This window comes from Sus scrofa, chromosome 1 (genome assembly GCF_054392235.1).
Source record: "Sus scrofa isolate SSC_HxYL_T2T_F1_AM1 chromosome 1, Sscrofa_HxYL_maternal_Yorkshire_Landrace_v2.0, whole genome shotgun sequence".
In the NCBI taxonomy this organism is placed as follows: domain Eukaryota; kingdom Metazoa; phylum Chordata; class Mammalia; order Artiodactyla; family Suidae; genus Sus; species Sus scrofa.
The window spans coordinates 66,034,765-66,050,266 of NC_139383.1; the positions used below are offsets into that span (position 1 = coordinate 66,034,765).

The 15,502-nt window shown below is 35.7% G+C and overlaps 1 protein-coding gene across 8 annotated transcripts in view; it reads right to left on the reverse strand.

The window, feature by feature from the left end:
* Window positions 1-15,502, reverse strand: part of FBXL4 (F-box and leucine rich repeat protein 4) — a 63,552-nt gene that overhangs the window by 17,895 nt on the left and 30,155 nt on the right. For all 8 annotated transcript variants that reach the window (XR_014805437.1, XM_084959698.1, XM_013992717.3 and 5 more), the window contains 2 exon segments: window positions 11,841-12,085; window positions 4,290-4,503 (listed from right to left, as the gene is read on the reverse strand). Coding sequence is in view for 7 of the 8 variants with exons in the window: in XM_084959698.1 (XP_084815824.1) it covers window positions 4,290-4,503; window positions 11,841-12,085 (459 nt within the window). In the remaining variant the exon portion in view is untranslated.

A 15,502-nucleotide genomic window follows, 5' to 3' on the forward strand; every position in this document is an offset into this window, starting at 1 on the left:
AAGTCTAATGCAGATCCCAAGAATAACAAGATAACAGAAGTGATAAAAGACAGGCAGAGAGAACTGAACACAGGGTTGGGAAGCTATGAATGCCTAGGTAGGTTTGTCTCAATTTTGAATTTTGGCATTTATTTTACTAAAATGATATATTTTTTAAAATTTTATTGTAAGTCAACTGTAAATCAATGAAAATCAATGTTATAATTTTTCTATGTACTAAATGTCACAAAAATTGTGTAACATAAATTTATAAATGATTTTATGGAATTTTAGCAGATGAACTAATAAAAACAAATTTTAATAGTAGTTAACATATAGTAAAAACCAAATTTTACTTAATGTAATCATACAATGATTTTGGATCTATGTTTAAGTAACTGAGGGAAGGTAAGCTGATGCTATTTAGACTTGTACACATAGAGGTCTCTGCTCTTGAGATACGAAATTTTCTCAGTCCCTATTAATCACTTTTTTAAAATATATAGTCACATTCTATCAATTTCTTGAGGTAAACTGAAGAAAACTGTGCACTATTTAATGATTCCATGACATGCTAATCATATTAATTTATAACATTTCAAAAGCATCACTTGGGAAATATTTTTATAAAAAAAATCACAGATGTAAGATGCCTAGCAAGTTTATATAATTTCTTGGTTTTTATCCTATTTTTCTTCCTGAAGCTTCACTTAATAATTATCTATGCTACTTTCTTCTTAAAGTTAACTTGAATCAGAAAAATTTTAAATGAGGTATTATCTTGCTTAGAGGATATCAGACCTATTAGCACACAGGACTATAAAATATTAAATACACCAGTAAAAAGCAGGTATGGCATAATTTCAGAATGGACAGGTCTATTTAAGAAAAGCTAGCTAACAATGTTATACCCATATAAATGCTGAGTCATTTCACCACAAACCAATAAAGACATGGGCCAACACTATCTTTAAACAGGCATTCAGTGCCAACAGTCTTCTCATTTTACAAATAAAGAATCTGGGAATGTGAGAGACTATGTGGGTTAACCTAGATCACTACACTAGTCACTGGTAGGGCCAGAACTAGAATCAAAGTCTTCTTTTCAACAAAATAGGTCACTGGTTAAACTCTAGCTAAACATTTTGCCCCAAATCAGGAATACTATATTCAGGCTTACACAGATTAGTTAAAAAAAAACTATGTCAAGAAAAAGATACCTACTCTGAGCTACCAATAAAAAGACTTATAGATATGGTCTTATAGATAAGTTCTATCTAATAGATAATTCTCACTTATTAAAGCTATTTCAGATCAAAGAAAAAGATGTATACTTCACAAATCATTTTGCTAGGATGTCATAATCCTAGCCCCAATCTGATAAAATGGCATGAAAGGGGAAAACACAGCTCAATTTCATTTAAGAAAGCAGATGTAAAAAGTGTTAAGTGTAAACCCTTAAAGAATATCACTATGAACAGGTACTGTGTAGACACTTTACATATGTTAAATCAGTTGATCCTCACAATAACTCTCTGAAAGGCATACTATCATTACCTCCACTTTATAGAAGGGAGAGCTGACGCACAGGGGGTCAAGAAACTTCCTCAAGGTAACATAATTAGTAAATGATACAGCTAGAATCCAAATCCAGGCATTTTGGCTCCAAAGTATTATAAATTAACCTTGCTATATAGTAAGTTAAAACATACAGTAATTACTCCAGGAACATAAAGCCTGCTCAACATAAGTCATTATATTAAGAAATAAGAGAAGAAAAAAGATCAGTATGATAATGAAGGCTTAAGAAACTTTAACTACAATACACATTTTGGGGGGGGGGTCTTTTTTTTTTTTTTTTTTTTTTTGCCTTTTCTAGGGCCACTTCCTGTGGCATATGGAGGTTTCCAGGCTAGGGGCCTAATCGGAGCTGTAGACACTGGCCTACGCCAGAGCCACAGTTAACTCGGGATCCGAGCCGTGTCTGCAACCTACACCACAGCTCATGGCAACGTAGATCCTTAACCCACTGAGCAAGGCCGGGATCGAACCGCAACCTCATGGTTCCTAGTCGGATTCGTTAACCACTGTGCTACGATGGGAACTCCTATAATACACATTTTTAAATAAAATATTCTTAATCAAATGAGAATGATAAAGACTACACACCAGAAAGAAAATCAAGTAACATATAAAGTTAGTAAGTTACATAAGGAGTTGTCTGTTTAGTTCAATAATGAAGTCCCAGAGCCTAGAACAGTGCCAACATATAACAGGCATGCAAATATTTGTCATATAAATAGTTTTTAAAATTAAACATTAAAAACATTCCCTCTATATTAAAAATGACTAGTATACCTATTGTGACTCTATTATTCTACATTATTTATGAAGTTCTACTTAATGTAGCAACATTTTAAATACTGGAAAAGAAATAGTATATTAATTTCCAGATTTTATATAACTGTATCATTAGAAAGCCCAAAAGACATAAGTAAAGTTATTAGATCAACTATAAACATTCAATACAGTGAGCAGATACAAGATAAATATAAAAAGAACTAATTTTCCTTTATACTAACAATAACATATTAAAATTAAATAGAAGAAAATAGTACCTGAGATTATAAAATACTAGGGATAAAGTTAACCAGAAAGATATAAAACGTAAGTAAAGAAAACGGTAACATGCTCTTGGATGTAAAACAAGACCTGCATGAACAGATAAGAAGCCTTATTAAAGAGCAAAATGAAATATAAAAAGGCACTGAAAAATATATCTGGAAGAATAACACACAAGGATTTTTTAAGTTTAAAAAAATAGGTGACTTTCCCTACCACATCATAAAACACATTACAAAACTGCTATAATAATATTATTACTACTGTTATTAGCAGCTAATATTTATTGAGAGTTTACTAAGTGTTAGGCACCCTCTAAGTGACTTACATGTAATGAATTCTCACAATGACTCTATGAGATCTGTATTTTTATTATCTACATTTTAGATATGAGGAAACAGAAATAATGAGAGGCTGAATACTTGCCCAAGGACACATTAAGACAGGTGAGGAAGCAACTGGTACACCATTTTGGAAAAGTAATGTGGTGATCTTATTCATTTATTTAAATATTTACTGAACGCTCAATCTTTACTAAGTTCTCTACTAGATACCAGGAACATGGTCACAAAAAAGACAAGGCTCCTACCTTCATGAAACATATTCCAGGGTAAGGTGACAGATAATAGCAAGAAAACAAATAAGATAATTTTGGAGTGATGAGTCGCTCAAAAGAAAATGCACTGGGTGATATGACAGAACAAACTAGAAGTGGGGGGGGGGTCTACCTGTTATCAATGTCTAATAAGACATCTCTGAAAAAAAATATATATATATAAAGTTGGACACTGAGCTGACAAGAAGGCAGCCATGTAATGAGCTGCAAGGATAGCCCAGACAGGCAGAAGAGAAAAAGTCATGAGCTGGGACCAGATCAGAATGATCAATGAATAGAAAGAAGGCCAACATGACTGGAGCAGAGGAAATAAGCATAGCGCAGTAAGTGGGTATTCCTACAGGGGCTCAGGCACTCTTTGACCCAGCAGTACCACCTACAGAACTCTGTCCTGTAGCAATTAACAGCAGGTACATATAAAACTGTGCAAGAGAATGTTATGGCTAGATTTTTGTAAAAGAAAAACAGCTGAAAACACCTAAATGTTGATCATTTGGTAAACAGTTGAGTAGATTATGGTAAAACATGAGCTACACAGTTAGAGTCAGGTGGTATATGTGACAATCTGATAAGCTATCCAAGAGATATGTGAATAAAGCAAGGAGATAAATAAATATTACATGACTCCATTTTTAAAAATGAGACTCCTAAAATATGTTTTAGGAATTTTATCCAGGACCCATGTCTGGTCCTGGATAAATTCCACTTTGCTTCCTCCTACTCTAAGCAAATGTCTTTCTCCATACTTTCCTCCTTTCTCTTTCTCTAATTCCTTTTGGCTCACCTCAGCCCATTGATTGTTTCTTCACCTAGAAACATAAACAGCACTGCAAAAATTTTCAGAGCACAGAAGATAACATTTTCTTAACATGGAAAAAACAAAAAAACAAAAAAAAACCCAAAACATAGCAGGCTAATTCTGAAATGACTGAATCAGCTCTAATGATTTTAGAATGCTCAGATGGCATAATATTCTTAATCTATTTAAAAATCAGAAATCACGTTATTATGAGCAATTATATGCACCTAAATATTCAGTTAGCTAATACACTAGCAAAGGTGTAAATCTTACCTCTACTTTTGTTCGATAGAGAATGAGTCGTTTAAGGCCGCATAATTTGGCAATGTGGTTGAAAGCCTGAGGTGGTAGTTTATCACAGGATGAGAGATTTAAGTCCTGTAGATTTGGACACATCTCAGAAATAATCTCCAAGCAAGTTTCATTAAGGAAATGGCTGCAAGATAATTCAAGGCGTACTAATTCAGATCCACAGACCTTCAGAAACCTGTAAAAACAATGTTCCATGTCAATTTTGTAAAACTAAAAGATATTTTTTGCAAGTACTTTGGAATTACAGAAACTCAAAGCAGACACTTTCAGAAGAATGGATTGCTTTTAGGGAAAATACAAAACTCGTTTCACTTAAATTCTCATTTACCGAATGCTGAAACAGGTATTGTTCCACTGGGGAAAAAGAATCATCCTGAGAAGATAAAATGCATTCACATAAAAAGTCAGCTAATGCTAGGTGGAAAATTAAGAAAGCAGAGGGTGTATTTCTTCTACTTACCTGTAATTCTCATCTGAGTTGGCAGAACCAAGAAACAAAACAAAAAAAAACTCTAAAACTCTTGGATGAGATTTTCTGCTCAACAGTATACACTCAGTAATGGATGATTTACTTTGAACGTGGCACCAAAGTGACAGCTTCAAATAAATGATCTCGGAACAAATCAGACCAGCTTCTTCTCAACTCAGAACATTTCCGGATTGGTTTAACTGTGTTGTTATGATATGTTTCTTGTAACTATTACTATTTAGCACCTAGACTGAGGTTGAAATTAATACAAGATATTTGACTTCAGCTTCCCATGAAATACACAGAAACTCTTCAATGTGGAGGACACAAAATCCCTTATCAGAGTAGGAATAACAATATTTATCTTCACTACAGGACAGATGGGGGAAAACAGTCCCATCCACAGTTATCATCTGATAATAAAAGTAAAAGGTGAGTCTGGGACTGTTACAATCCCTGAAACCTGATCATCTAACAAAGCAAACCCTTAAACAAATGCACCACACATTCCTGTCCAGGTCTCCTGACAGTTTCTTGCCCATCTCAGTATCAGTCATATACTGTTAGTTTATTTATGCCACATTTTTTTCTACATGATTTAATTAGTTTACAAATACATATGCAAGATAAAACTGACTAAATCAATCACTTATGAAAATAAAAGAAGTAACGCTGGACTTCGAAGTCAAAAGATGGGTGTTTTGCCCTGTTCCACTCTTTCCTAGCATGTGACCTGGGAAAAGCCCTCTACTCAAGTCTCAGCATTTCCTCAGCCTTAGAAGGCAGATTAGGATCACGTCATAGCACTTACTCAAAAACAGTGCTGTGTGGTTTCCAACAGCCAATAACAATGTGAGAGCAGGCTGCAAAGGTGAAAGCACCCCATGTACACTAAAAGTTAAATCCTGGCCAGTTCATATTCAAACACAATTAAAAACAAATTGCTACATATTTATTTTAAATATTGCAGTTAACTCAGTACCCTACACATCTTATTTACACTTAAACATCCATTTATTCTTAATCCATTGCAATATGTGTTTTGCGTTCTCCAAATTCACCCTTTCCTTTTAAATGCCAAATGCAAAGGCCTTTCTTTTCAGTCCTTGTACTAGAGTCACATTTCACACAACCACCCTCCTCCTCCGTCGAATTCTCTGACACTCCTCCAACTCCTCCCTGTCCTTGATTTCCTCCAACCTGTCTCACTAATGTGTCCTTTGCCAGCTGTAGTAGCTAGACTGCAGTTTGCATCAAGCACATTCATTCATTCATTCAATAAATTTTTACTGAGCTCCTACTTTGACCCAGGCATTACTCCAGGCACTGGGGAGTTAGCAGTGAGCAAGGTCCCTGCTCACATGGAGCTTATTCACGCCTTGGTCGGAGAGGGAGAGGATGAACAAATACATTCAATAAGGAAAAATAATAGTATTATTAGAGAGTGAAAAGTGCCAAGGAGGAAATAAAAGCAGGGAAGAGCAGCAGGAAGTGTCAAGGGTAGACAGGGTGTTGAGAGAGGCTTCACTGAGAAGGTGAGTCAAGACCCAGAGGAATCAAGGAGCTGAGCAAAGCAAGTTACCTAGAGAAGCGGCCCTCCAGGCAGAGGGAAAAGCCCTGGGGCAGGGGCTCCCAGACAGGACAACACCTAGAGACTGGAACTCCAGGGAGACACAAAGTGAGAGGGCAATGAGCAGAGCAGAGAAGGTCAGGAGCAGGTCATACAGTGTGTGTCCTATAAAGGCCCCAGCTTTCATTTTGAAGGAAATGGGCTTCTCAGTCATCAGAGGGTCTTGAACTGAGGCAGGGCCCCATCTGCTTGTGTTATAACAGAGTCACTCTGGTTTCTGTGCAGAGCACAGACTGAAGGGGCACAGGGCGGAAGGTAGGGGGACCATGAGGACAGCACAACGATATTCAGGGAAGAGATCCGGGTGGTCGCATTGGATGGGATGCTCAATCTTCAGACTCTGGATCTATTTCAAGGGGAGGCAACGTGTACTAAATTATGACATACAATCTACATACTGGACTAAAATCAAGCTCATCTAATATACAGATTTGTTTATGTTGAGTTTTATAACCTGCATCAAGTCCTTCAGCAAGTGAAATGGATTTTTGGTACACCTTGTTCTTACCATGTAAAAACTAAGTACATGCTACTTGTCAGGCATGTAAAAAACATTTGGTGAGGAGTCCCCATTGTGGCTCGGCCAGTGGTAACATACCCTACTAGTATCCACGAGGATGCAGGTTCGATCCCTGGCCCCGCTCAGTGGGTGAAGGATCCGGCATTGCCGTGAGCTGTGGTGTAGGTCACAGACTCTTCTTGGATCTGGCATTGCTGTGGCTGTGGTGTAGGCCAGCTGCTACAGTTCCTATTTGACCCCTAGTCTGGGAATCTCCATATGCCACAGATGCAGCCCTAAAAAGACAAAAATAAAAATATTTGATGAGTTTGTTGAATAAATCTTCCAATAACGAAAATTCGTTTGAAGAATTTAAATTTTGCCTCTTTTGGAAGAGACTAAATTCTATGGACCCAAGAGTATTTTTCCCTTAAGTGTGTCAAACCAATTCTAAGAAATATGACAAAATTAATATTTTTATCTTACTTTGAATATACATAGTAGTTATGGGTAGTTTTTATCCATAAGCTAGCAATCTAGAAATGAGTGAGGGGTATAAGAGAAGTAGAGTATCATATTTTGATTTGATACTTTTAAAATTATTTGCAGATTACAAAAGTTAAATGAGCATATTAACTCAAAATCTTTAGTCTTATCTCTCAAAGGTCTTATTTGGCAAAACATTTTCTTCTACAATTCTCTTTGGGATTAGACTTGGAATAGTTTAGTCTTTGCTCTCATTACCGAATTTTACCCTTCTAAAAATGGCAAGTCAATCACCAGAAAGTCAACTGTTATTACACTAAAAAAACTTCCCCAAAATGATAGAATTTGGAAGCATAATACAGATAATAGTCATATTTATATTACTTTTATGACTCTCTCTCTTTCCATATTGCATATTTTTACTCTGAGTGGATTACTTAGTCAATACCCCCATAGTCTTTCTTCCAAAACTTACAAAATCTATACTACCTACTTTTCCATAATATCTCCATTCCAAGAAGGCAGCAGTAGCAGCAAAAGCAGTTAATTAGCTGAACACGACTCATTTTTCTGCTTAATGCTCCGCATAAGATTTTATTTTAATGCATTAATTACATACATTTTTTTTGTCTTGGTCATCTATTTATTCATCTCAATTGTGATGAAAAGAGAACTATAACTTCTTTATTTGCTATGGCCTATTCATTCCATGTTATGAATTCTCATCAAGTATTTCTTGATATTGAGGGTATTAAGAGAAGACCTAAGTTCATATAAACAATCCCAAGCTAGGTCTCCTGCTACCACAAAAGGAGTCTCTGGAGAGAGAAATAAATTGCTTATCCTTATGAGGTGAATTAATTTGTCCAGAGTAATATAAGTACATAAGAAGTAATTTACTAAATGGTAACTTGCACCCTAAAATAATTAACATCACATGAATAAATGATTTAATCTGCATTTACTCGTCATAAAATAAAAGGCACTAATCTTTATAGCCAGCCTGAAGTATAAAGGTAAAGGGAAGAATTAGACATAAAATCCATGGCTTCTGATTCTTCATCTCATGTTTTGTTAGTTGACTAACACTGAGTTTTATAAGACAGCATATTTAAGATAGCTTTAATCCCAAATAGCTGGAGCACTATTTACTGTATCTGACCCCAAATCAAGTCAATAAAAACAAAACTTCTTGCTTAACTGTGTATGGAACTAACCAGCAATGGTAGAAGAAAGAATTCTTAAACTGTCTTTCATCTCTAGGACCTGACCATCTAAAAGGGATAACAGTATACAACATAGGCAGGCAGCTGAATAAACAAATATATGCATAGGTAAAAAGTCTCAATTCTATAAAACTGTAGCTCTGTGTCACAACATCAAGTCCTTGAATATGGGAAGCATCCAGTAATGTTTTCTGAAGGGAACAAGTAGAAGGGCTGGGGGTGGAAACTTCTATGTAACTGAGGTAGAGATCAAGGTGATTAGTTTGAGCAACTATCTGAAGAAAAATGATAGTAGAAAAACAAACCTAGTGCTTTTCAAACATCAGAAAGACATGATTAAGCAGAGCACAAACAGGTAGGGAGGTGAAGGAATACCCATGACTTTAGGAAAGTGTATTATAAAAGTGGAATTATAATAGATGTGACTTTAATGAGTAACGATATACATGAGCAGTCCTTGATGCTGCAAATTACAAATCTGCAAATAGAAGAGAATGTTAATAACTGATTAAAAGTTTTAAGTTCCTTTTACTCCATCTTAACCTATTTCCTTGCTGTTGTGAATAAAGTAATTTCCTAAGTTCTTTAAAATCCAGTGAAACAGTTTCAGCTTGTGAGGATAAGATTTTTAGGCAACAAAAATGAACTCTATCCAACTTCTCCCAAAGACTTGCTCAAAAACCAGCTCCTCACCATTGGTCTCTATTTTACATCGGTACTTTTTTTCTTTAAAGTATTATAAATAAGTCTTCTTCATAGTAATGAACATAAATAGATCATACTTATTCACAGATTATTCATTAATAATCAAGCCATGAATATTTATTGTTTATTCTGGGAATGCTGCCTACAAGCCATAATGACTATCAATTCAGCAGTCACGTCAAGGGGGTCACAGCAATCAGAAGGCAAATCTCCAGTATCTCTCACTTGAAAAAAAGATTCTTCCGCCCTGTTATTTAAACTTTTTATTTTCTGAATGGGAAAATGACCATGCTTAAAGGAATTTTATTAAGATTTATGGTTTTATAGGCTGAAATACTCCTGTGAAATAGAGAAAACTTAACTTTATGTATGTACTTTTGTGATTATTCAGGCAGCCCCATGGCAACTAAATGGCTGGGTTGAAAATGGAAGAGAAATTGCTGGTGAGAAAGTAGATTGGAGCTTTAACCTTGCAAAAGAAGATCTTTATCCATTATGCGTCTAAAATTTTAAAAGTAGCATTGTGAAGTTTTCTTCTCACAACTTACATTTCTAAGCTCATGCACCCAAAGACACTACATAAAGGGAGTTTTAAAAAATTGATTTTAAATGATCTTTACATTTTACCATGATTATATGCAACCTTTTGCCCAGAAAGCTGGATTTCAGCCATTTGTCACCAATGTTTTCTTTATTGTCTATACTTATTCATTGCCTCCCTGTCATTTATTTATAAAACTATAGGAAGAATATGTTTAAATGTTTATCCTGATATCTTTATCTTTTCTGTCTCAGGAACAATATTACTTATCTCTTTACAAGGCTCACAACACTCACCACAATGCCTTACACACTGAGGGCAAAAGCAAATACTTAATAAGTTCCTAATAGTGGGAAACACTGAAAAAAGAGCTGTGAGGGCAATTAAAATACTCCAAAGTCCTTATAATGTAAAATAATGCTTACTGATACCAATGGTTCTATCTGCTCTCTGAGACTGTCAGTATTGGTTTATGATCCATAGGGCAAATCTGAATACCCAGTCATCATTAGCTTCAGTTTTTCTCACTCCCATTAGCAGCGAGGAAAATTGGCCAAAGAAGTGTGTGTGTTTGTGGCAAAGGGAAGTAGAAAGGACTAAGCTGTGTTCTGCTGGAGAGCTGTCAAAGGTCCAGCAATTTTCAAAATGTATTCTATAAAAATTCACCCAAATCACACTGCCAAAAAGAAATGCCTTATTTTTCTTATATATATATATATATATATATATACACACACATACCCTCTTAAGCAAATTTTCAAAATAAAAAAGAATTCTGTATACATAGCATGTTTAAAAATCTTTAGACCTGCCCACAGTCCCATGATATTTTATCTAAGAACCCCTCCCCGGCTCTATTTCTGGAAGAAAAGAAAACCTAAGTGCATCCTTGGTTTCAACATGTGCTATAAGCCATTCCTGCTTGTGTTTATTTTTTACTTTGTTGCATAAACAATCAATATTAGCATTCTGAACACACTGTTACTATTTCAAACATGATTTCGTCCAAATCTAATGACATCAAATATTTATTTCTGGGACGGCATCTTTATTTTTATAATCTAAGTCAAGAGGAAATAAAACTCAAAATACAAATTTCTAATTCATAAACCACTGTTCAGGAATGTATCCATGGGATGTGTGTAGTGAGGGCTGTAGATAATTTTAACTCCAAAAAACAGTATAGGAGAATATTCATTAATCAAAAACAAGCAATTTTTCCCAAAGAGTCTACTTCTTCATTATTTAACTTAATGAAATGAAGGGATTATATTGTAACATATAATGAGAATAACCATCATCAAGGTTAAGAGAAAAACACCTGTTTGTATCACAGGAACGATGACTATGGCATTACTAAATGAATATGCACTCATGCAAGCTTTCAAATGTTTAACAGGTGACATTTAATAGTAAGGAAACTAAATGCTTAAATAGAAAGGAGCAGAAACACCTGGGCAGGTCTGCAAGTGTGGTCGCCTATTTAACATGCAATTGCATTTTCAACATAATTAGTTTAAATGAGCTTCTAAATTTGGGTGATGTATTGCACATGTAATTAAGATTTAATTAAAAATGTTCTATAATAAATTGTTTTCCATTTCTGACAAATCACATTAGAGAGGTAGATTTTGATTTGGAAATAGTTTTTAAAATGTGTTAATCATCTGTGCTGAAAATATGAGAAAGAAAAAAACAGAAGGAGCCCTGTTGAAAGTTACTTGGGATTTTAAAAATGTGAGGTAAAGGGCATTATTTCCCTCCATCTTACAATGTCTAGCAGAAAAGGATGGTGAAACTCAACTACTTTTATAAGCAGAAGTATTCTGAACGTGAGACACAAAATGGATTTCTCTAAAGTATGTGGTACATAATTTCAAACTTTTATTATGGCAACTCTTCCAGAGTCAATACAGCCTGCTGGTGAAATCACCTCCAATGAGGCTTGGCACTAACCTGCTAAATCCTGCAACAGAGATGAAGCCCCTATTGCCAGTCCAAGATAAATTAAGCCACTGGACGAGAGTACAGCGAGCTTGCAGAAATTCCAGAGAGGTGTCATTTAGTTTTGCCCAGTATGGTTGCAGATTGAGGTGGATGTACTGCAGAGGATCACAGCAATGCTGGTTCAGTAGTTTGCACGTCTGTGCTAATCTACACAAATCTGGTAGTGTAAGATGATTCAGAATCAGTTGAATGAGCTACATAAAACAGAGAAACCAAGATCATCCAGACTGAAAAAAAAAAACAGTATCACTTTATGAAGCATATAATATGATCTAATAAAGACAACAGTATCATCTATTTTATAACAGTATCTTTACATACTAAATAAGTGAACACTCAACAGAATCATCCTTACACACATAGGGCTAATATGTATCATGTTTCAAGATTATTCAATGTATACTCAATTCATGCTGACTATTCATTTTTATTTGCAGCACAAAGATATATTTTGGTAATCTATTGAATAATAAAATTTTTAACAGACAGCATTTACTGAATATTGATTACATATCAAACACTGATGATAGAAGAGCTCTCACTTTCAGGGTTTTCAGAGTCCGATGGGGATTGGTCAGTACAATGACATGTTTTAATAGCTTTTGATAGACACGTACACTGCTACTAGAGCCTGACACAGACACAGGCTAACCATAGTGGAAGTGTACTTGTACCGGGAAGGTTCAGCTTTAAAGAGTGAGAGGCGAAACGAGAGAGGAAAGACTAGTTAGTGGCAAGGACGGGGTCACAGAGAGCATCACAGAGGAGCCTAGACTGATTCTGAAAGCAATGAGGAGTCTTGAAGGGATTTAAACTGCAGAATGACAGACTCAGGTTTGTTGTAGAAAGATCATTGCAGAGGGCTCTGGTGGAGACAGGAGGCAGGAAGGGAAACCAGCCAGGGGCTATTGCAGAATAACAAGGAAGCGGAGGCAGGGGCCTGCTTAAGGCACCTGACAGTGATGGTGGAGTGGTAAACAGATACCAAAAGCCATTAAGGAGGAGGAAGCAAAAAGATTTCTATCTCTAATTAGAATAGTTTCGGAGTTCCTGTCATGGCTCGGTGGTTAATGAATCCGACTAGGAACCATGAGGTTTCAGGTCGGATCCCTGGCCTTACTCAGTCCGTTAAGGATCCGGCGTTGCCGTGAGCTGTGGTGTAGGTCACAGATGCGGCTCGGATCCGGCCTTGCCTGTGGCTCTGGTGTAGGCCAGGGCTACAGCTCCGATTAGACCCCTAGCCTGGGAACCTCCATATGCCGTGGGTGTGGCCCTAGAAAAGGCAAAAAGACTAAATAAATAAATAAATAAAATAGTTTCTTTGAACCAGTCCAAGATTTGTTTTTTGGGTTTTTTTCCTTGATGTTTATCAGTTAGGGACTTCTGAACTAATTTTCAAAGAATCACTGCTAAATAGCCTTTCTGAACCAAGAAACACAAAGAGAAAAAAAAAATCAAATATTTGCTAAACAGTAAAAATCTTGAGATATGAGAGAAAGGTTGAGTTTTTAACTCAATCTTTAGCATATTTATCTAGCTATACTTTTGTCTGGCAATTATGCCCTTTAACCTAAATGTTCTTTATTACTTTATTTAGCTGTGTAGGCTCAGTAGTAATTTCAGGTCAGAATTATCATTGTTGGAGGCTAAAATGTGACAAGAGTGACAACAACATATTTAAAATAAGCTTAAAGGAGTTCCCGTCGTGGCGCAGTGGTTAACGAATCCGACTAGGAACCATGAGGTTGCGGGTTCGATCCCTGCCCTTGCTCAGTGGGTTAACGATCCGGCGTTGCCGTGAGCTGTGGTGTAGGTTGCAGACGCGGCTCGGATCCCGCGTTGCTGTGGCTCTGGCGTAGGCCGGTGGCTACAGCTCCGATTCAACCCCTAGCCTGGGAATCTCCATATGCTGCGGGAGCGGCCCAAGAAATAGCAACAACAAAAAGACAAAAAATAAATAAATAAATAAATAAAATAAAATAAGCTTAAAGAGTACATATAAAATACAAATATTGCTGACTAACACATATATTGAGTATCAGAAAGTTTGGGGTGTTCTTGCTATTTATTTTTAACATTTGAACTGGGCTTTTGAAAAATAACATTAAGGGGTGTGTGTGTGTGTGTTTCAAAAACAATAAAATATAAAGAAATTAAAAATTAGCCTAAAGCTCATCATCCAGATAACATACAAATTGTCGTTAAGCAAAATATTATACAAATAACAAAAGAAAATTCAGGTAAAACATTGGAATATCCAAATATTGAAGATAGGTAGAAAATGAGAAGTTTTTCCTTCACCTTGAATCTAATAATCCATCTCCCCCTTGGTAAACATTATTAACATTATTATTAACTATTCTTGGATTTGTACTAAAAGAATCATACTCTATTCACTGTTCTGTGCCTTGCTTTTCTCATTGAATGATGTATCTTGCAGATATTTCTCTGTCTGCGCATACAAATCTATCCCATTCCACTTTATAGATGTGTCACACTAATTCAACTAATTTCTCATTGATGTACTTCCTGCTTTTTTTTCCTACTGCAAAGAACACTGCAATATCAGCGTGTATGTATGTGGGCATATCTTGGAAAAATTTGCAAATATATCTTAGGGTAAATTTCATGCATTTAAAAGTTTTGATATAAACACAAAATTGCCCTTCAGAATTTTTGCATCAATTTACCACAAACAGTGAATAAAAGTACCCATGCACTCATATCCTAGACAGCAGTGATGTCAATACTTTAAATGTTTGTCATTCTGAAAGGCAGGAAAAGGACAAAATAAAATAAAATAAAATAAAAAAGAGTATTGTGCTGATGTTTGGGGTTTTGTTTTGTTTTTAACTACAGAAGTGTAATCCCTTGCTGAGAGAGTTGCCAATGTTTCCTTCTTCCTGTTGATCTGTTTCTGGACTCTATACTGTTTCATTTATTTCTCCCATTTCAACAGCCCTCTGGGTCAAATAAATAGGTTTTGTTCTGAATTTTTCCAAGTTTGTGTGTGGGAATGCACTGGATTGTTTGGTTGCAGATGAGAATCTGTCTTCATTCTTGACGCACAAATAACAGTACTATGGCTTCATCATCTGCCTTATTATCTGGTTGGACTAATGTTCCCTCCATCACTCATCTTCTCCAGAATTTTCCTAGTTTCATGGTTTCTTAGGTGAACTTTTATATTAAAAAAATTCTGTTTGCATGTTACCTGAAACTTCCTTGAATACATAGATTATTTTAAGGAAAACTGACATCTTTATTGTGTCTTTCTACTCAAGGGCATGGCATGATTTATCATTTAATGACCATTTTTGATCGAGAGTTCCTAAAGCTATTGATTTTTGTCTATTTGTTTGTAACTTGTCAACTTACTTATTGTGCCTAATAGTTTTTGGTCTATTCTCCTGAGTATTCTTTTTTTTTTTTTCCCACTGTACAGCAAGGGGGTCAGGTTATCCTTACATGTATACATTACAATTACATTTTTTCCCCCACCCTTTCTTCTGTTGCAACATGAGTATCTAGACATAGTTCTCAATGCTATTCAGCAGGATCTCCTTGTAAATCTATTCTAAGTTGTGTCTGATAAGGCCAAGCTCCTGATC